This window comes from Halichoerus grypus, chromosome 7, assembly GCF_964656455.1.
Source record: "Halichoerus grypus chromosome 7, mHalGry1.hap1.1, whole genome shotgun sequence".
NCBI classification, from domain to species: Eukaryota; Metazoa; Chordata; class Mammalia; order Carnivora; family Phocidae; genus Halichoerus; species Halichoerus grypus.
This window is the reverse complement of record NC_135718.1, coordinates 127,892,388-127,913,835: the sequence shown is the minus strand read 5'-3', so window position 1 is coordinate 127,913,835 and position 21,448 is coordinate 127,892,388. Positions and strand designations below refer to the sequence as shown.

At 39.8% G+C, this 21,448-nt stretch overlaps 1 protein-coding gene and 1 pseudogene across 1 annotated transcript in view; both read right to left on the bottom strand.

The window, feature by feature from the left end:
- The window catches only part of IPO9 (importin 9), a 56,635-nt gene that overhangs the window by 30,514 nt on the left and 4,673 nt on the right, over positions 1–21,448 (bottom strand). The window contains exons 2-4 of the mRNA XM_036086636.2: positions 4,449–4,510; positions 4,132–4,218; positions 3,175–3,376 (exon numbers count right to left, since the gene is read on the bottom strand). Coding sequence (XP_035942529.1) covers positions 3,175–3,376; positions 4,132–4,218; positions 4,449–4,510 — 351 coding nt within the window. The remainder of the gene's footprint in view (positions 1–3,174; positions 3,377–4,131; positions 4,219–4,448; positions 4,511–21,448) is intronic.
- Positions 12,486–19,050, bottom strand: LOC144382612 (uncharacterized protein C8orf58 pseudogene; annotated as a pseudogene).

Genomic DNA, 21,448 nt, shown 5'->3' with positions numbered 1-21,448 from the left:
CACCAGAAGTCAAACGAAGATCATATATTCAATACTGAGTCTTCTTTACTAGCTTGGGTTCCTCCTGAAGAATAAATTCTGAACTCTGAATAAAATGAGTGTTCTTATTTCATCCAGAAATCCAAAGAAATTAGTCCAAATGTGATGAATAGCATATTAACGAAAACAAGTTTTATAAAAAATGCAGGTTAGCTTAATTCTACTAATAAAGTGCTTAATCACATTTTTTACTCTCCTATAATCATTCCTAGTAGTCCCAACTGATTAACATTTTATAAGCTCAAGTCCAAAATAAGTTTTCTGAGGTCATTCAGCGAGTCAGAAAAGGTGTGGGGCATTAGAAAGATCTTAATCTCCAAACTTCTTTGAGGTTAAAAAAAAAAAAAAAAGCTGTACCTGTGGTCAAATATTTCAATCCTTAGCTGCTATGTTTGCATTTCCTTCACACCATTAGTGTTAGTTAGTTCTCATTTACAAATAGATAAGCTTAACGGAAAACTTACTAAAGGCTTAAAAAAGTATATAGTATCTTAAAAAAAAACCCAAAGAGAATCAGTCCCATTCTCCTATTGGGCTCCTGTCCATACACCATGTCCTGCCATCTTCACGCACGCCTAGTTGCTGTTGTGAGAGCACCATCTATCCTCATCTGAAAATATGTGGAGCAGCTATCTGGGAATGGAGGTTGGCAGCTATCCATCCTGTGTCTGCTGACTGCAATATAAAACAATACCCATTTCCCCCATAGTTCTTTCCCTGTGGCTGACAGAAAAGTGATCTCACTGAATAGTGATTTCCTTAGTCAAGCACAATGATGGTTCTACAGTATTCCAACTATGATAAATGTACAACCGTCTTTCTCCTTCAGTTTTTTTTTTTTTGAAAGATTTTATTTATTCACTTGAGAGAGACAGAATGAGACAGAGAGAGCATGAGAGGGAGGAGGGCCAGAGGGAGAAGCAGACTCCCCGCCAAGCGGGGAGTCTGATGCGGGACTCGATCCTAGGACTCCAGGATCATGACCTGAGCTGAAGGCAGTCGCTTAACCAACTGAGCCACCCAGACGCCCTCTCCTTCAGGTTTTTTTTTTTTAAAGATTTTATTTATTTATTTGACAGAGAGGGAGATAGCGAGAGCAGGAACACAAGCAGGGGGAGGGGGAGAGGGAGAAGCAGGATTCCCGCTGAGCAGGGAGCCTGATGCGGGGCTCTATCCCAGGGCCCTCGGATCATGACCTAAGCCGAAAGCAGACGCTTAACGACTGAGCCACCCAGGCGCCCCTCCAGGTTTTTAAAAAAGCTGAACTTTGTGTTGGAAGACTGGAGGGGAACATGCTTCTTTTCCTTGGTAGAAGACATATCTGTTAACTGATATTCTGGCACCATCAAATTGTAAATAAAGAATCCTAGGAGGCTGATTCCACAGAGAGGGATACATGAAATCACCTGAACAATGAGTCATACAAGAGAAGTAAGGGAAGTAATAAGCAGGGAAGTGAAAACCTGAACAAGGAATGTTTTGATCTTTCTGGTAAGTCTGCTCTATACCCCAAGCACCTATCAAAGATAATCAGTAGGAATAAAGTGGGTAATTCAAAAAGGCAGCCAGGACATGGGAAGAGGAGGTTGAAAACAAAAGGAGATGATGAATTTGCTTTTGGACAGAGAATTGACGTTATCTACCATCAACAGAACACGGACAAGTAAAACTGGGACCAGATGCCAAGTTCAATAAACTGAGAGTTTAAAAAAAAAAAAAAAAAAAAAAAGAGGGTCGCCTGGGTGGCTCAGTCGTTAAGTGTCTGCCTTTGGCTCAGGTTCCTGGGGTCCTGGGACCGAGCCCCACATTGGGCTCTCCGCTCAGCGGGAAGCCTGCTTCTCCCTCTCCCACTCCCCCTGCTTGTGTTCCCTCTCTCGCTGTCTCTCTCCCTCTGTCAAATAAATAAATAAAATCTTAAAAAAAAAAAAAAAAAGAAATGGCATTCGTAACTAGGTAGGAATACATTTCAGGTAAGCTAGCAGGGCACAGAGAAAGAGATAAGATATAGACAGACATTTCACAAGTCTGTATGAACTGAGGGGAAATACAATTTCTAAAAGATCAACAGAAGGTAGCTAATATCCAGATAAGGATTCCTTGAAGGCAAAATAGTAGTGACTTCATCTAGGGGACTGGGAAGCAGGGCAGAACTTGCAAGACTGGGAAATTCAGGTTCTGGGTTCTATGTTCTGTGAGAGATTAACAGATTAATCAAGCTTAGATGAGATATCCACCAAATCTTCTTAGACAAAGTGTTTTTTTTTTTTTTTAAAGATTTTATTTTTATTTATTTGACAGAGAGAAAGACAGCGAGAGAGGGAACACAAGCAGGCGGAGTGGGAGAGGGAGAAGCAGGCTTCCTGCAGAACAGGGAGCCCGATGCGGGGCTCGATCCCAGGACCCTGGGATCATGACCTGAGCCGAAGGCAGACGCTTAACGACTGAGCCACCCAGGCACCCGACTAAAAGTATTTTTCCGTAAAAATTTTTATCACCTTCTTAGAACAGAAAGAAAGAAAAGATACCAAATGCTACATTCTCTAAGCTGACCAAATGAAGGTAAGAATTACATAGCTACACTGTTTTTATCTTCTTTCTCACATTCCTATAAAAATTTTATTTGATTGTTCTTAAATTTGCCTTGGTTGAACTAAGTAGAAAATTAATATAATAATGATAATTACCATAATGGCTAAAATTTAGAGTGCTTACCTCATGTCAGTTATTATGCTAAACAATTTATGTAGATTTACCTTATTTAAAATTACCAAAAGACCCCTTCAGGTAAACACTACCATTATCTTCATTTTATATACAAGGAAACTCAAGCTCAAGAGACTAAGTAACTTGGGTCAAGGTAAAACCAGAATATGAAGTGAAATCTGACTCCTTAACTACTATGCGATTACTCTATCCTTAAATGGTTAAGGTTTCATAGTAGTAGAAATACTATACCAACTTAATTCCCTGGAAAGAGTCAATGGAGCGGGAGGATAGACACGGACATAAAAACTAGGGAGGAGGAGCATCACGAAGAGCTATAAATATCAATTCCTATCGGTCAGAGCCATTCCATCACATCTCATAAGTGTTCTTGGGATCCAAGTACGAACACCAGGGAAAAACTTCTGATACCTGTCAGCACTCGCATGGCTCCATGGACTGCATTTAAATCTCCGCTCACCAACATCTCCATGAGCAGGTTGAAGAGTTGGGGCCAGGCTTCAGGCCAGTCCCAGTGAGCAATGGCTGACACTGCATAGGCCACACTGGAGCGCACCTTACTTATTGATTCTCTCAACCCGTTGGGCAATAGCTCCCGGATAACAATTTTTGCCTGCAGAGGAGAAAAGCCCACTTGCCATTAGACCAGGTTATAAGCGACTGGCAGAGTGCTATCCAATTTATGTGTTGGAAAAACAGTGTACGTAAGATACTGCATATCAAAAACTCCAATACACAAACTTGACAAATCATTCATTCAGAGAGTTCATCTTTGATCCCTAAACTTATCTGTCCATTACAGCAGCTACTTGTGGTCCTTTAAATTTAAATTAATTAAAATGAGATGAAATAAAAAAATCAGTTTCTCAGGTTCATCGGCCACATTTTAAGTGCTCAACACCATATACAGCCAGTAGCTGCTGCACCAGACAGCACAGATACAGAATATTTCCATAACTGCAGAAAGTTCCAATGGACAGCGCTGCCCTAGACCTTATACTCAAAATTTCTTGGGGGCCCAGAATGGCTGCATAGTGCTGTACTAAGTAGAAACATTTAATCCTCAAACAATTCTTTGGAGTTGAAATTTTAATTCTAATTTTAGATATTTAGGAAATTGAAGTTAAGAAGTTAAAGTACTTTTCCAGTATTTTCATAGCTAGTAAAAGGCAGAACTGGAATGTGAACACAGGTCAGCCTGATACAGGAGTTCTTACTCACAGCATGTTGCCCATAATGTCAGCTACCAATCGATCTTTCTGCCTAGTCTTTTGATTGCCCCATGTTGTCAAACAATAGTGACAGCTCAGTATCTTAAGAAGGCTCCTCAAATCTCTATAGGAAGACTAATCAAATAATTCTCCTTACCCTTTCTGTAGTTTCAGGAGGCCTAAACTTCTCTGATTGGGCACACCAGTGAGTCTCCACATACTGCTTCAAGATGACTGATGCCAGCTGCAAAGAGAACAAGCCAAGTCGTACAGCAAGAAAAAGACTTTTTTCATATGTAAAAATCATACACATATACATAGCCTGATACATTCATTTGAAGTATATCTAAATCTAGTACAAAATCCTAGCTTATTTGTAAACTGGCATTAATTCTTTCTTTTTCCAATAAGAAAGTTTCATTACCAAGTAAAAGGGAAATTACTTATAAATTGGGCCAATCAGTCTGGAATTACCTGACGGATTGCCAGTGCTCCCTGGGGATCTACGGTCAGCTCTGCCAGGTGAACACCAAATTCTGAAAGAGAAAATTTTATTGTGAGTAAAGCACCCAGGAAAGCCATAGGAATATACTGAGCTTTAACCCTGATGCCAACAAGAAAAATTTCAGAAAGGAGATTGATTTATTGTTTTTAAAAGTGCTCGGGGCGGGGCACCTAGGTGGCTCAGTTGGTTAAGCAACTGCCTTCGGCTCGGGTCATGATCCTGGAGTCCCGGGATCGAGTCCCACATCGGGCTACCTGCTCAGCAAGTAGTCTGCTTCTCTCTCTGACCCTCCCCCCTCTCATGCTCTCTCTCTCTCATTCTCTCTCTCAAATAAATAAATATAATCTTTAAAGAAAAAAAAGTGCTCGGGGCGCCTGGGTGGCTCAGATGGTTAAGCATCTGCCTGCAGCTCAGGTCATGATCCCAGGGTCCTGGGATCAAGCCCCACATCAGGCTCCCTGCTTGTGGGGGAGCCTGCTTCTCCCTCTCCCTCTACTGTTCCCCGCTTGTGCTCTCGCTGTCAAATAAATAAATAAAATCTTAAAAAAAAAAAAAAAAGTGCTGATAACTGGAGCGCCTGGGTGGCTCAGTCGGTTAAGTGGCTGCCTTCGGCTCAGGTCATGATCCTGGGGTCTTGGGACTGAGCCCCGTGTCTGGTTCCCCGCTCAGTGGAGAGCCTGCTTCTCCCTCTCCCTCTGCCTGCCACTCTGCCTACCTGTGCTCTCTGTCAAATAAATAAATACAATCTTTAAAAAATAAATAAATAAATAAAAGTGCTGATAACTGCTAAGATTGGTTCTTCTAAGGAAGAGAAACAGGTTGGCCTGCAGGACATGGCTGCTCACAGTAACTAGTTCCAGCGCTCTCATTTTCTCCAATCACTGCACAGCATCTTCCAGCCATCTTCTCTTCCAAGATGGCAACACCTCCCTCTTAGACCAATGAATGCAGTAGCTAACTGAAAACCAGTACTATCTAACCCCAAAGACAAATTAATGGGCGAGATTTCAGGAGTTGCTCTGATATACACTACCAGATAAGAGATAATTAAGTCTAAGAAAATCTGGCTTTAACAGGTTTAGTCCTAAAAATGTAACTGTTAGAAGTAAACAGCTTCCGGGGCGCCTGGGTGGCTCAGTTGTTAGGCATCTGCCTTTGGCTGGGGTCGTGGTCCCAGGGTCCTGGGATCAAGCCCTGCGTCGGGCTCCCTGCTCGGGGAGCCTGCTTCTCCCTCTCCCACTCCCCGGCTTGTGTTCCCTCTCTCGCTATGTCTCTCTCTGTCAAATAAATAAATAAAATCTTAAAAAAAAAAGAAAGTAAACAGCTTCCAATAAGCAATGTGAGCAGTAAACTTGGAATGCATATTGAGAGACTTATAAGCAACGCTTACTCCCACATTAAAATTTAGATCCTTCAATGCAATCCATATAAAAAAAACTCAGTGATGTTTTTTTGCAGCAACAGAAACTTACCCCAAAATTCATATGGAATCTCAAGGGACCGCAAATAGCCAAGATAATCTTTTTTTTTTTTAAGATTTTACTGATTTATTTGACAGAGAGAGAGAGCAAGCACAAGCATTATTCGTAATAGCCAAAAGATGGAAGCAACCCGAATGTCCATCCACAGATGAGCAGATAAAATGTGGTATTATACATAAAACTGAATGTCATTTAGCCTTCAAAAGGAAGGACAATTTTGCAATATGCTACCACTGCTAAAATAGGTGAACCTTGAGGACATTATGCTAAACAAAATACATTAGTCACAAAAGGACAAATACTGTATGATTCTACTGATATGAGGTACTTAGAGTAGTCAAAATCATAAATATAGAAAGTGTAACAGAGGTTGCCAGGGGGTGGGGGAGGGGAAAACCGGGAGTTATTTAATGGGTTTACAGAGTTTCACTTTTACAAGATGAAAAGAATTATGGGACTGGATGGTGGTGACACTTGTATAACAATGTGAATGTATTAAATGCCATTGAACTGTGTGTACTTAAAGATGGTTAAAATGGTAAATTTTATGTTAAGTATATTTTACTACAAAAATTAAAAAAAAAAAATTAGATCTGGGGTGCCTGGGTGGCTCAGTCATTAAGTGTCTGCCTTCGGCTCAGGTCATGGTCCCAGGGTCCTGGGATCGAGCCCCGCATCGGGCTCCCTGCTCAGCTGGAGGCCTGCTTCTCCCTCTCCCACTCCCCCTGCTTGTGTACCCTCTCTCGCTGTGTTTCTCTCTGTCAAATAAATAAAAATTTAAAAAAAACCTTTAAAAAAAAATTAGATCTAATTTACACTTGCAAAGGAGTCTACTGTCAAACGAGGAAGAAGAATGTAAGAGCAGGAGTACACCATAATTGTCCTATTTCACATTCTAGGGCTGTGCTATCCAACACGGTAGCCATTACCTCCAAGTGGCTCTCTGCTACCTGAAATGGGCCTAGTGAGGACTGACATGTGCTATAAATGTAAAATACACACCAAACTACAAACTTAGTATGAAAACAAAATAATGCAAAATATTGTAGTAATGCTTACACCGATTACATATTGAAATGATACTTTACACACATTAGGTTAAATGAATACAGTTTTAAAAATTATTTTTACCTGTTTGTCTTACCTTTTCAATACATTGCTTTTAGAAAATTTAAAATTTCACCTGTGACTCACATTATATTCCTATTGGACAGCAATGCTTGAGAGAATGAATGGTAGGTTTTCAGATGTGTTTGGTTGTGGTAGGCGATCAGGTTACAACAGGTGCATCATTCCCTTTTGGAGGGAGCTATAGATCAGTGAGGTTAAGAGCATGGATTCTGGAATTAGGCAAGTTTAGGCTCAAATCCTACTATGTCTGAATTTAGGCAAGTTATTTCTAAATCCCCGTTTCCTCATCTACAAAATAAGGACAACAGTCGGTATCAAGTTACCAAGCAATCCTGTGAGAACAATACATGACACATGGTAAAAACTTTAAAAATCAGTTATTGTGGCAATCCCTATCAAAACTCCAATGGCATTTTTCACAGGAATAGAACAAACAATCCTTAAATTTGTAACCACGAGAGACCGCAAATAGCCAAAGCAATATTGAGCAAGAACAATGCTGGAGACATCCCTGATTTCAGATTAATTTACACAGCTATAGTAATCAAAACTGTATGTAACTGGCATAAAGGTACACAGATTAATGGAACAGAAGAGAGCCCCAAAATAAACCTATGGTCAATTAATTTATGACAAAGAAGTCAAGAATATACAATGGGGAAAAGGACAGTTTCTTCAATAAATAGTGTTCGGAAAACTGGACAGCCACTTGCGAAAGAATGAGACTGGACCTCTATCTTACACCATATACAAAAACTAATTAAAAATAGCTTAAAAGACTTGAATGTAAGACCTGAAACCATAAAACTTCTAGAAGGAAACATAGGTGGTAAGTTCCCTGACATTAGTCTCAGCAATGGTTTTCTGGATTTAACACCAAAAGCAAAGGCAACAAAAGCAAAAACAAACATGTGACTACAGGCATACCTGTTTTATTGTACCTTGCTTTACTGTACTTTGTAGATACTGAGTTTTTTACAAATTGAAGGTCTGGGGCCACCCTGTGTTGAGCAAGTTTACCGGTGCCATTTTTTTCAACAGCATTTGCTCACTTTGTGTCTCTGTGACACATTTTGGTAATTCTCACAATATTTTATTTTATTTTATTTTATTTTATTTTTTTAAAGATTTTTTATTTATTTGACAGAGAGAGACACAGCGAGAGAGGGAACACAAGCAGGGGGAGTGGGAGAGGGAGAAGCAGGCTTCCCGCCGAGCAGGGAGCCCGATGCGGGGCTCGATCCCAGGATCCTGGGATCATGACCTGAGCCGAAGGCAGACGCTTAACAACGGAGCCACCCAGTGCCCCTCTCACAATATTTTAAACTTTGTCATTATTATTACATTTGTTATAGTGATCTGTGATCAGTGATCCTTGATGTTACTATTGTAACTGTTTTGCAGCAACACAAACTGTGTCCATATAAGATAGTGAATTTAATAATAAATGTTGTATTATGACTGCTTACTAACTGGCTGTTTCCCCTTCTTTCTCCCTTTCTTTGGGTGTCCCTAGTCCTGAGACACAATGATATTGAAATTATGCTAATTAATAACCATACAAAAACCTCTAAGTGTTCAAGTGAAAGGAAGAGGTACATGTCTCACACTTTAAAAAGCTTGGTGAGGAAGCCATGTCCAAAATCAAGAGAAGCTGAAAGCTAGGCCTCCTGCGCCAGTTAGCGAAGTTGTAAATACAAAGAAAAAGTTCTTGAATGAAATTAAAAGTGCTACTCCAGTGAACACACAAATGGTAAGAAAGCAAAACAGTCTTATTACAGATATGGAGAAAGTTTTAGTGGTCCAGACAGATCAAACCAGCCACAACATTCCCTTAAGCTAAAACCTAATCCAAAGCAAGGGCCTAACTCTTCAATTTTATGAAGGCTGAGAGAAATGAAGAAGCTGAAGAAGAAAAGTTTGAAGCAGCAGAGGTTGGGTCATGAGGTTTAAGGAGAGAAGCCGTCTCCATAACATAAAAATGCAAGCTGAAGCAAGTGCTGATGCAGAAATTACAGCAAGTGATCCAGAAGGTCTAGCTAAGATCATTCATGAAGGTGGCTACACTAAACAACAGATTGTCAATGTAGATAAAACAGCATCATACTGGAAGATGGCATCTAGGATTCTCACATCTAAAGAGAAGTCAGTGCCTAGCTTCAAAGTTCCACAGGACAGGCTGACTTGCTTGTTAGGAGCGCACGTAGCCAGTGACTTTAAATTGAAGCCAGTGCTCATTTACTATTCTGAAAATCCTATAGCCCTTAAGAATTATGCTAAATCTACTTTGCTTGTGCTCTATAAATGGAACAAGCCTGGACGACAGCACATCTGTTTATAACTTGGTTTACTGAATATTTTAAGCACACTGTTGAGACCTATTGCTCAGAAAAAAAAAAGATTCCTTTCAAAATATGACCGCTCACTGACAATGCACCTGGTCACCCAAGAGTTCTAATGGAGATGCCCAACGAGATTAATGTTTCATGCCTGCTAACACAACATCCAGTCTGTAGCATAAGAATCAAAGAGTAATTTTGACTTTCAAATCTTACTATTTAAGAAATACATTTTGAGGGGCGCCTGGGTGGCTCAGTCAATTAAGCATCTGCCTTTGGCTCAGATAATGATCCCAGGGTCCTGGGATTGGGCCCTGCATTGGCCTTCGTGCTCAGCGATGGAGTCTGCTTCTCCCTCTGCCCCTCTCCCTGCTCATGCTCTGACCCTCTCTCTAATAAATAAAAAAATCTATTAAAAAAAAAAAAGACATACATTTTGTAAAGCTATAGCTGCCATACATAGTGATTCCTGTGATGAATCTGGGCAAATTGCAAAGCTTCTGGAAAGCACCATTCTAGATGCCATTAAGAATATTCGTGATTCATGGGAAGAGATCAAAATACCAATATTAACAGGGGTTTAGAAGTTGATTCCAACTCTCATGGATGACTCTGAAGGGCTCAAGATTTCAGGGGAGGAAGTAAGTGCAGATGTGGTGGAAATGGTGAGAGAACTAGAATTTGAAGTGGAGCTTAAAGATGTGACTGAAATTGCTACAATCTCATGATAAACTTTAATGGATGAGGGGTTACTTCTTATGGATGAACAAAGGAAGTGGATTCTTGAGATGGAATCTACTGGTAAAAATGCTGTGAAGATCTTTGAAATGACAACAAAGGATTTAGAATAATATATAGAGTTAATAAAACGGTGGCAGGGTTTGAGAGGATTGGCTCCAATTCTGAAAGAAGTTCTACTGTAGGTAAAATGCTATCAAACAGCATCGCATACTACAGAGAAATTATTTGGGAAAGGAAGAATCAAATGATGTGACACACTTCACTGTTGTCTTAGTTTAAGAAATTGCCATAGCTGCCCCAAACTTCAGCAATCAGTGCCCTGATCAGTCAGCAACCATCAACATCAAGGCAAGACCCTCCACCAGCAAAGATTGACTTGCTAAAAGCTCAGATGATGATCAGCATCTTTTAGCATTAAAGTATTTTTAATTAAGATAAGTACACTGTTTTTTAGACATAATGTTACTGCACACTTTAGCAGAATATAGTGTAAACATAACTTTTATATGCACTGGGAAACCAAAAAATTCATTTGACTTGCTTTACGGCAATATCTGATTTATTGCCGTCATCTGGAACCATACCCACAATGTTTCCAGAGTGTGCCTGTACATCTAAAAAGCTGATGCACAGCAAAGGAAATCAACAAAATGAAAAGGCAACCTACTGAATGGGAGAAAATATTTGCAAATCATGTGTCTGATAGGGGTTAATATCCAGTGTATCAAGAACACGCACAGCCCAACAGCAAAAGAACAATCCAATTAAAAACTGGAGGATCTGAATAGACATTTTTCCAAAGAAGACATACAGATGCTCAACATCACTAATTATCAGGAAAATGCAAATCAAAACCACAATGAAATATCACCTCACATCTGTTAGGATACTATTATATTATCAAAAAGATAAGAAATAACAAGTGTTGGTGAGGATGTGGAGAAAAAGGAATCCTTGGTCCACTGTTGGCGGGAATGTAAATTGGTACAGCCACTGTGGAAGACAGTATGGAGGTTCCCCCCTAAATTAAAAATAGAACTACCACATGATCCAGCATTTTCACTTCTGGGTATTTATCCAAAGAAACAAAAACACTAACTTGAACAGATATATGCACCCCCATGTCCATTGCATCATTATTTACAATAGCCAAAATATGGAAACAAACTAAATGTCCACTGACTAACGAATGGATAAAGAAAACGGTGTGTGTGTGTGTGTGTGTGTGTGTGTGTGTGGGTGGGTGTGGGGTTGCCAGAGATGGGGGGTGGGTAGGGAGGAGAGGGCCAAAATGGATGGAGTCAAAAGGTACAAACTTCCAGTTATACAATAAGTAAGTCATGGGGAAGTAATGTACAACATGTCAACTATAGTTAATAATACTGTATTGTATATTTGGAAGTTGCTAAGAGAATAGATCTTAAAAGTTCTTTCCATAAGAGAAATAAAAATTCTGTAACTGGGATGCCTGGGTGGCTCAGTCAGTTAAGTATCTGCCTTTAAATTTAAAATCTTTAAAAAATTCTGTAACTAAAATAAAATCATATATTGTGCTATTATTTGTATTGCCCACCATAAGTACATTGTAAAAAATCAGTTATTGTGCTATTATTATTTTTATCACTCATAATGAGTACATTGTTTGGCTTTCCTATCTCTGTAACTAAAGTTACTTCTTTTTTTAATTTAATTTAAAAATTTTTTAAAGATTTTATTTATTTGTCAGAGAGAGAGAGAGAGCACAAGCAGGGGGAGTGGTAGGCAGAGGGAGAAGCAGGCTCCCTGCTCAGCAAGGAGTCCAACGCTGGACTCCATCCCAGGACCCTGGGATCATGACCCAAGCTGAAGGCAGACATTTAACTGACTGAGCCACCCAGGCGTCCCTAAAGTTACCTTCCATGGTAAATTCTAACTATCACAATTGGATTCCACTGGAATAGCCATCCAAAGGATATTTATACAAATAGAAAAGCTTAATACCAAGAAAAAGTCACCCATGCAGTGTTTCATATTCAAGGCTTATCCAAGTAAACAGGTTAAAAGCTACTGAAAATAATCTATGTCTCTCTCTCTCTCATTTTTTGAGAGGGAGGGAGGGAGAGAGGGGGAGAGGGAGAGAGAGAATCTTAAGCAGGCTCCATGCTCAGTGCAGAGCCCAATTCGGGGCTCGATCTCATGACCCTAAGATCATGACCTGAGCCAAAATCAAGAGTTGGAAGCTTAATGGACTGAGCTACCCAGGTGCCCCATGATCTATATTTTTTAAAATGTTTTATTTTGAAATAATTCCTAGACTTAAAGAAGAGGTGACAAATAGTACATAGAGTTCATGGATATCCTTTACCCACATTCCTCTGATATTAACAACTTACAACACAACTGTGGTTCAATGATCAAAACCAAGAAACTAACATGGGTGTAATACTATAAACTACAGACTTGATTAGAATTTCACCAGTTTTTTTCCCCCTTACTGTCCCTTCTCTGTTTCAGGATCCAATCCAAGACCCCACAATGTACTTGGTTGTCATGTCTCTTCAGTTTCCTCCAATGCATGACATTCTCTCATTCTTCCCTTGTCTTTTATGACCAGAACACTTCTGATGAGTAATGATCAGTTACTTTGTAGAATGTGTCTCAATGTGCATTTGACCCTAGTTTCCTCACGATTACATTGAGGTTATTCATTTTTGGCAAAAATATCAGAGAAGTGACGCTGTGTCCTCAGTATATCCTATCAGGGAATACTTAATGTTGAAAAATTACTAGAAATGTTAACCATGATCACGGTAATGTGGGACCTACTGGGTTTCTTCACTGTATAGGTACTGTTTTTCCCTTTGTGATTGATAAAAATCTTGGGAGAGATACTTTGAAATTATGCTAATATCCTATTTCTTTTTAAACTTTGACACACTGATTTTAGTACCCACCTGTAGATCCTGTCTGCAGTGATTATTAATGGTGCTTTTGTATTTCTTTTATTCTCTTTACTCTTATTTATTGCAATTCTTTTCTAATGAAGAACTGTCTCTTCTTTCTTTATCCAATTATTTCTTTACACCAGTGTAGACTCATGTTATTTACTTTATTCTATAGTTTTAATCCAGTACTATCATTATTTAGTTTCCCAAATTGTTCTACTTTGGCCATTGGCACTCCTTTCATTTGGCTCCTATATACTTCTATACACTGCCATCCTTTTTACAGCACTGACTTTTTTTCTGATATCACAAGATATTCCAAGCTTATCTTGTATTTTCCCTTAGGCCCTGGAATCAACTTTTTCTCCAAGGATCCCTAGTGCTTATTTTATTGGAGAATGCTATTTCAAAACCAGATCTGGATGCTCGCTGTGCTCATTGCTACTGAGGTATCACTGTTCCTAAGCCCCCTCAGAGAACCCCACGAGGAAATATATGTATGTATGTGAACGTACACCTATACATCCATCCAACCATATATTGACACCTCAGATGCCAATTCAATGCCTCAAAGGTCATTCTACTTTTCTTCTTTTCCTGATGTAACTTTTTCTCTACCATTGATAAATCTGGGTCTCATTTTTTAAAAAAGATTTATTTTAGAGAGAGAGTGTGTGTGTGCACGCGAGCATGCAGAGAGGAGGGGCAGAGGGAGAGGGAGAGAGAAACTCCAAGCATGGAGCCAACTTGGGGCTTGATCTCACAACCTGAGATCACAACGGAGATCATGACCTGAGCTGGAAACCAAGAGGCTGATGCTTAACCTACTGTGCCACCCAGGTGCCCTGGCTCTCATTTTCTACAATAAACTGACTTACTCATTTCAATCTTAGTATACATGTAAACTAATTACAGAACTATTAACCCATACTCTTGTGAAAAACAGACATATTAACTGGAGGACAATTTTTGTATATAGTTCTTTTTGACTTTAATCTTACAATAAATATGCAGTCAAAATACTATTTTCCAAAGTTACTTAGGTTAATTCTTCTCTCTCCTAACACTTAATAATAACTATGCTATTCATTTGCAACACAGTTAGGTTATTTGTTACTACTTCCATTTTGGGCCCCCTCCACTGTCTGATTTTAAATATTTATTTTAGGGGGTACTACTATGATTCTCAGTCAAAGCTATACAAAAAGGAACATTCCAAGAAGCGTTGCTCCCTTTTCATTCCTATTAACTTCTTTCCACCCTTTCCCCACTCACTCCACATAGGTAAATGATCAATTTCTGGTTTATCTTTCCTGTATATCGTTTGCATAAATGAATATAGATACATCTGTATTTTCTTTTTTAAAGATTTTATTCATTTATTTGATAGAGAGAGACAGCGAGAGTGGGAACACAAGCAGGGGAAGGCAGTCGCTTAACCAACTGAGGCACCCAGGTGCCCCACATCTGTATTTTCTTATGTCCTCTTGTTTATATGAACAGTTCTATATTGTGCTTTTTTGCAGGTTTTTTTTCAATTAACATTATATTCTGGAATTCATTCCAAATCAGTCTGGAGATTTCTCATTCTTTTTTTTTTTATAGCTGTATAATATACCACTGTATACATCTATTTTTTCAAATACCCTCATACACACACACACACACACACACACACACACATTAATGTAGGCAGTTAGACTGCTTCTAATATTCTGCTTTTATAAACAATGCCACAGTAAACAATGCTGTGCAGTATATATTTTCATATATATTGAAGGTGTACCTTCAGGGTAGATGCCCAGAAGTGGGTCTGCTGGGTCAAATGGTAAGTGCAGGGACACCTGGGTGGCTCAGTGGGTTAAGCATCTGCCTTCAGCTCAGGTCATGATCCCAGGGTCCTGGGATCCAGTCCCACATCAGGCTCCTTGCTCAGCGGGGAGCCTGCTTCTCCCTCTGCCTGCCACTCCCCCTGCTTGTACTCTCTCTCTCTCCTTGACAAATAAATAAAATCTTAAAAAATAGGTAAGTGCATACATAGTATTGTTAGGTATGGCCAATTTTCCTCCAAAAGGGCTGTACCAATTTGCATTCCCACTAGCAATGTTAAGAGTATTTTTCCACAGTCTCATCAACAGAATGTGGTATTGTAATTTAAAAATTTTGCCAGGCTGATAGATAAGAAATGGTATCTTGATGTTGTTTTAATTTGTAGTTCTCTAATCACTTTAAACTTTTTTTGTATGTCCGAGTGCTTTTTTTGAGGGGGTGTGTGTGATTTGTCTGTCCATGTCTCTCTCCTATTTTTCTACTAGAGTTTTTTGGTCCTTTGTTCCTCATTTTTTTTTTTTTACAGTTTAATCTTGTTTTATCTTCTAGCCCCAACAGATCACCATGCCAAACACGCTCCATGGACTCCAGATAAATAAGCTAGTTCCCTACACTGTCTAGACCCAGGGATTTCTGGGAGCTGCCATACCTTGGGGCCTCTCAGGGAACCAGGGCTCCTCTGCCAGGCTGCCCAGAGGAGAAAGATCCAGCCCTCTCCTCAGAGAGAAGGGTGAGCATCAGCAGCTTTTCCTAGCAGTGCCCTGAAGCGGCAACAGGGAAAAGGGCGAGGAAGAAGACTTCACCGAACACCCCTCCACCCAGCGTCACGTCCCTGTACCAGTCCCCAAGTTGGCTCCATGCTTGGAGTTTCTCTCTCCCTCTCCCTCAGAGAGGGCAACAAGGTTTTTGCTTGTTGCTTAACCACAAATGATGGCATAAAGGTCTTCCAGAGGGGCTGGCATGGAGGTCTTTTAGGGACACCCCTTGACTCAATCCTTGGGGCAGGGCCATCAGGAGGGGCAGGGGACTCAAGGTATCTCAGGTTCCTCCAAAGGATCCGGTTGAGCAGGACTGATCTTGTTCCAGTGGAAGAGATCCCACTTGTGTCCCTGGAAGGATGGAAAGATGTAAGCGGCTCTGCGGGGGCCTCTAACAGCCTGGGAGGGTTGGCACTAGGCACCCCTACCTTTAGGGGTGAAGCGGTCTCCTGTGTGTGGCTGAGCAGTCTGTGTACCTTATTGCCTGGGGCACAAGAAGGTGGAGGTGAAAGGGCCAGGGCTGGCTCCTTTACCCCCTCTGCTTCACGACCCCCTGGGGGCCACTGGGTCTGCAGTTGCAAGTAGAGCTGCTGGAGCTTTGCCATCTGCTCCCGCACTAGGCAAAGGTATTGTAGGTATTGGAGACTCTTCCCTGGGAGACAGGCCTAGTTTAGGCCCCAGGTACTGCACCATCTCTGCTTCTCCCATGGTTGCCTCTAGGTCAATTTCTGCTTCTAGGTCAATTTCTGCTTCAGTGGCCTCCTGTTCCCTTACTCCAAAAAGGGGCACTTCATATTCAGGCTCACTTGGTGGCTTCAGGGAGTGGTGGTGTTATGACATGCTGGCAGGGGAAGTTGGGAGCTGGTGGGACTGCTCCAGCTTACAGTTGGCCAGAAGCCTGCCTAGGTGGGCAGGAGGTTCCATGGCAGCAAGGGTCAGGGGCTTAGGGGGCTGTCCCCAACCACCATCTCCACTCCTGTGTCCTGGGAGGCCAGTTTGAGAAGTGGTTCCTGCCTCCTGAGACCTCTCAGCTCGCCATCCCCCTTCCAGGAATCCAGTGAGCAACCTTGAGCAGCATCCAGGATCCATCTGTAGGTGCTGCTGACTCCAGGTACTATACAGCTGCATGCCAGGTCCTTGCCAACCCCATCTGCCATCTCTTAACACCTTGATTTTCAGGCCAAGTCTTTCCCTGCTAGCCACAGGTTGTCTAGGTTGCTCCATCCTAACCCCATCCTCCTAGACAGCATCCCCACCCCATTCTTCTTTCCCAGATAAAGATAGGGAAACACAGCCCTCAATTTTTTTTTTCAGAGCCTTCAATTTTATAAGAGTTCTTTACATACAAAGAACATTATCCTTCTGTCTGTGTATGTTGTGAAAAATTTCTCCCAGTTTTTCAGCTGTCTTTTGACTTTCTATATGGTGGTTTTTGTCATGCAAATGAAAAACATTATTTTATGCAGTCAAATTTATCAATCTTTTATTGCCTCCGAATTTTGTGTCATAGTCAGAAAGCCTTTCCTTATGCCAAGGTTAAAGAAAAATTCATCCATATCTTCTTCTATAACTTATATTGTTTCATTTTTTAAATATTTAGACTCCTAATCCATTTGGAGTTTACTTTTTTGTATGGTATGAGGTATTTATCTAATTCCAAATAGCTACCCAGTTGTCCCAGCACCCTTTATTAAGAAGTCCATCTTTACCCCAATGATTTGAGATGCCACCTTTATCTATACTAAATTTCTGTAGGTACTTGTGTCTATTTCTATTTTATTCCACAGTTCTATTTGTGTATTCATGCACAAGTGCCATGCTGTTTGTTTTAATTATAGAGGCTTTATATAATGTTTTAATGTCTGGTAGAACTAGTCCCTCCTCAAAGTTTTCCTTTTCAGTCTTTTTGGAGCTATTCTTTCATGTTTGTTTTTCTGTGAAATTTAGAATCAACTTGTGTACTCCTCTATAATGCTGAGTTGTTCCATCCAAGGATAGCATATGTCTTTCCATTTGTTCAAGTCTACTTTCCCCCCCATTTTTCTATAAATACTTTAATACATATCTCTGAAAGATAATTTTTCAATTGAGGTAAAATTCACATAAAATTAACCATTTCTTTTTTTTGTTTTTTTATACATTTTTTTTTTTTAAGATTTTATTTATTTGACAGAGAGAGACAGTGAGAGAGGGAACACAAGCAGGGGGAGTGGGAGAGGGAGAAGCAGCTTCCCACGGATACTTAGTGTGATGATGCGGGGCTCGATCCCAGGACCCTGAAGCTGAAGGCAGCTGCTTAACGACTGAGCCACCCAGGCGCCCCTTTTTTGTTTTTTTAAATTAACCATTTTAAAATGAAAAAATTCAGTGACATTTAGTACATTCACAATGTTGTGCAACCACCACCTCTACCTAATTCCAAAACATTTCCATCATCCTAAAATAAAACCCATACCCATTAAGCAGTTATGTTCAAGTTTACTTTTTTATGTGCATATCTTTTTTATTGTTATGTTAATCACCATACATTACATCATTAGTTTTTGATGTAGCGTTCCATGATTCATTGTTTGCGTATAACACCCAGTGCTCCACGCAGAACGTGCCCTCTTTAATACCCATCACCAGGCTAACCCATCCTCCCACCCCCCTCCCCTCTAGAACCCTCAGTTTGTTTTTCAGAACCATGAGAGACAATGGACTCTGAAAATCAAGTTTACTTTTTAAGTCTTTCAGGACTGTTAATAGTTTCCCCCAATAGGTTCTTGTACATTTCCTGTTAATTTTATCCCTAAGTATTTTTCTTTGTTGCTATTATAAATGGACTTTTAAAAAACCACCATTATGTCCTCTAGCCTTTTATTGTTTGTCTATACGAAGGCTATTGATTTTCGCATTTTATGCCCTACCTCTTTACCAAATCCTTAGATTCTTAACTCATTCTTATTACACCCTTATTTTAAGCTGCAGTTTTTTTAAAAGATGTTTTTATTTTTTATTCTATTATTTATTTAGAGAAAGAGAGAACGAGAGCAAAAGCGAGGGGGGAGGGGCAAAGGGAGAGGGAGAGAGAGAATTCCACCCAGACTCCCTGCTGAGCAGGGAGCCCCACATGAGGCTCGATTTCATAACCCATGAAATCATGAACTGAGACGAAATCAAGAGCTGGATGCCTAACTGACTGAGCAACACAAGCACTCCTAAGCTGCAGTTTTTGATACAATCTTATGGCACCTATCTTTTCACCCAGAAAAGAAGAATTTTTGCAAGAGCACCAAAAAGAAGCCACAATCTTTCTAAAGAATTTAGTTAAGTGATTAAAACACAAGCAAACACTTCAAACCTGTAGAATTACCTCTAAATATACTGCAATTCATTCTAATTCTTAGGACTGGTTTGGTGAGCCCAGACTCTGGTAAGTCTGTGAAACTATAAACAGAAAAAACACTAGGTGTCCACAACGCAAAGATATGGGAATCAACTTTCAGAATGGACTAAAACACTTATGAGTCAGATATAATTCTGGAAGACCTCCTGGATACCAACCAGTGTCCAAGTTTAATGGAAAAAAGCTCTTTAAAATGCATGTGTGAAATTCAATTAAAGGAGAAAGAGCACTTGTAAAGGTACCCACCCCCACTTTCTTGGACTTCAGATACTTAGTGTGATGATGGATGTTAACTTTACAGCCCCAAGTCTGTTTAGAAGTCACTGTCCACCCAAGTTTAGCTTCCTTGGATACAGTCAGCCAATTCTGTGACAATTATGTGTTATCTTTCAGGCTGTTCCATACGTATTCATAAATTACATGGGCCATACAGTATTTTCTTTTAAAGTACTTATTTCAATTTTTGTGTGGACCACTGTGATACGGGTTTTAATGTTCCTGGCAAGAGCACAATTTATGGATCATTATTACAGGGACAAACTAAAATGGGATCAAGATGAGCAAAATTTTTAATCATACGATATGAAAAAGATACTGAGGTATAAAAATCAGAGTTTTTGAGAAGATTTGAAACTTGAGGCAAGGCTATAAAGCTTAAACAAATCTGAATAATTACCTTTCCAATGAAAGCACAGACACTGTTACAGTTGTAGGGTAACACTACGGCTCACAGAAGGGAAATGGAACCATCCACTCTCCATCAGTCAACAATGGCATCAATTAGAAGAATTGTTACAGCATGAAGACCAGGCAAACTCTATACACAGGTCCTGCCACATTCGGGGGGTCCTTTCTCATCAACCTAAGAACATCAAGTCTACTCTTTTTAAAGAAAAGCTTAGTGTGAATACATCTTTTTTTTTTCATACCAGTGCCAGAAGAAGGTAGTACTCTAGTAATGATCACAATAGCTGGGAGCTCTCCTCTAACACAAGCTTTAAATTAATCTTGTCTAGTATTGAGATCATCAAAGATCACACCCCAATTTCCACTAATCACTTTGCATATACTGCTGAGATTGCAAGGGATGGTGAGAGTAAGAGGCTATCGGAAGATTAAGGTCCATGCAGGACCAAGAAACCCGAGTCAACTAGGGGATCTGTACCTACAACAAGCATTATAAGATAGATTTCTCTGAAAGTTTATTTCCTCCATATAGGAAAGAAGAGGCTTGAAAGTTCAAGTAATATGACTCTCTGCTCAAAAGCATTAATGGGAAAGAAAATCTTCAAATAATATAATCACCATTAACTAAAGACAAATTTTAAAAACAGACTGGATAAACAACAGATTTTCTTTTCTACAGGCTCCCACAGTTTCAAAACCAGTGGCCATATGATCAGCTCTGGTTTGGAAATCCCAAAACTTCAAAGACCAAGAACTCACCTGCATTAGGTTATAAGGGGATATGAGGGAAAATTCAATTATTATTTATTTAATCCAATTTATTCTGCCTAGACTATATACCCATTAGAAATACAGGGGTATCAGTCACCACGGGAGAGTTTCATGCCATAAAACTTAGTTTATTTAAAAGCTATATGAAGAATTGTTTACAAGGAATGATAGTGGTGGTGTGGTGACAGGTGAACTCTGTGCTTTAAAACTAATGCACAGAAGGAAAAGCCAGAAAAAAATCCTTAAGTTCTCTGACTTGTTTTAAACCATCAACATGGCTGTTCCTATCCAGTGCTGATTTCTGCTAAGTAGTAAAAATTCTATTTACAGATACTTACTTAACAGAGACCATATATTTTTTGAAGAAATACAACTAAGTAAATCTGTAAAGAAAAGGTACTTTTACTTATATTTTTGTGTATTGGGGGATTTCCAGTTTTGCTGATTAGTGTCTTTAACATAATTTCTTTAGAAAGCATTAGAAAGAACAGCTGAATAACTTGCTTTGGGATGATTAAGGCAGAAAAGTACAAGAGACACAAAGATACATAGCTGTTTTATTTTGTCTTGCTTGGAAAGGACAATTCAGATTAAACTAAGATTCGATCTACAATCAATTAAGCCGAAGGGGGACCATTCAAATGGGCTGTATAAAGTTAGCTTTCTAATGCCATTTTTGTTAGATTTAATTTCTCTAGTTTCTTTTCCCAAGGTGAAGATAGACCTGTTCTGTCAATCTGGGTTTTCACCTTGACTGTAGGTTCTTGAGTACTTTTATCCAGCCCAAAACGGTATGCTCTGACATCCTTTCTAAGAAAGCTTTTGCCCTCATCCCTTAACTCATTCTCTGGTGTTTTAGACTGGTGTTTAGACTTTTGCTCTGCTCTCTCATTATCCTTGCTCCCCTTTCACGCCACTA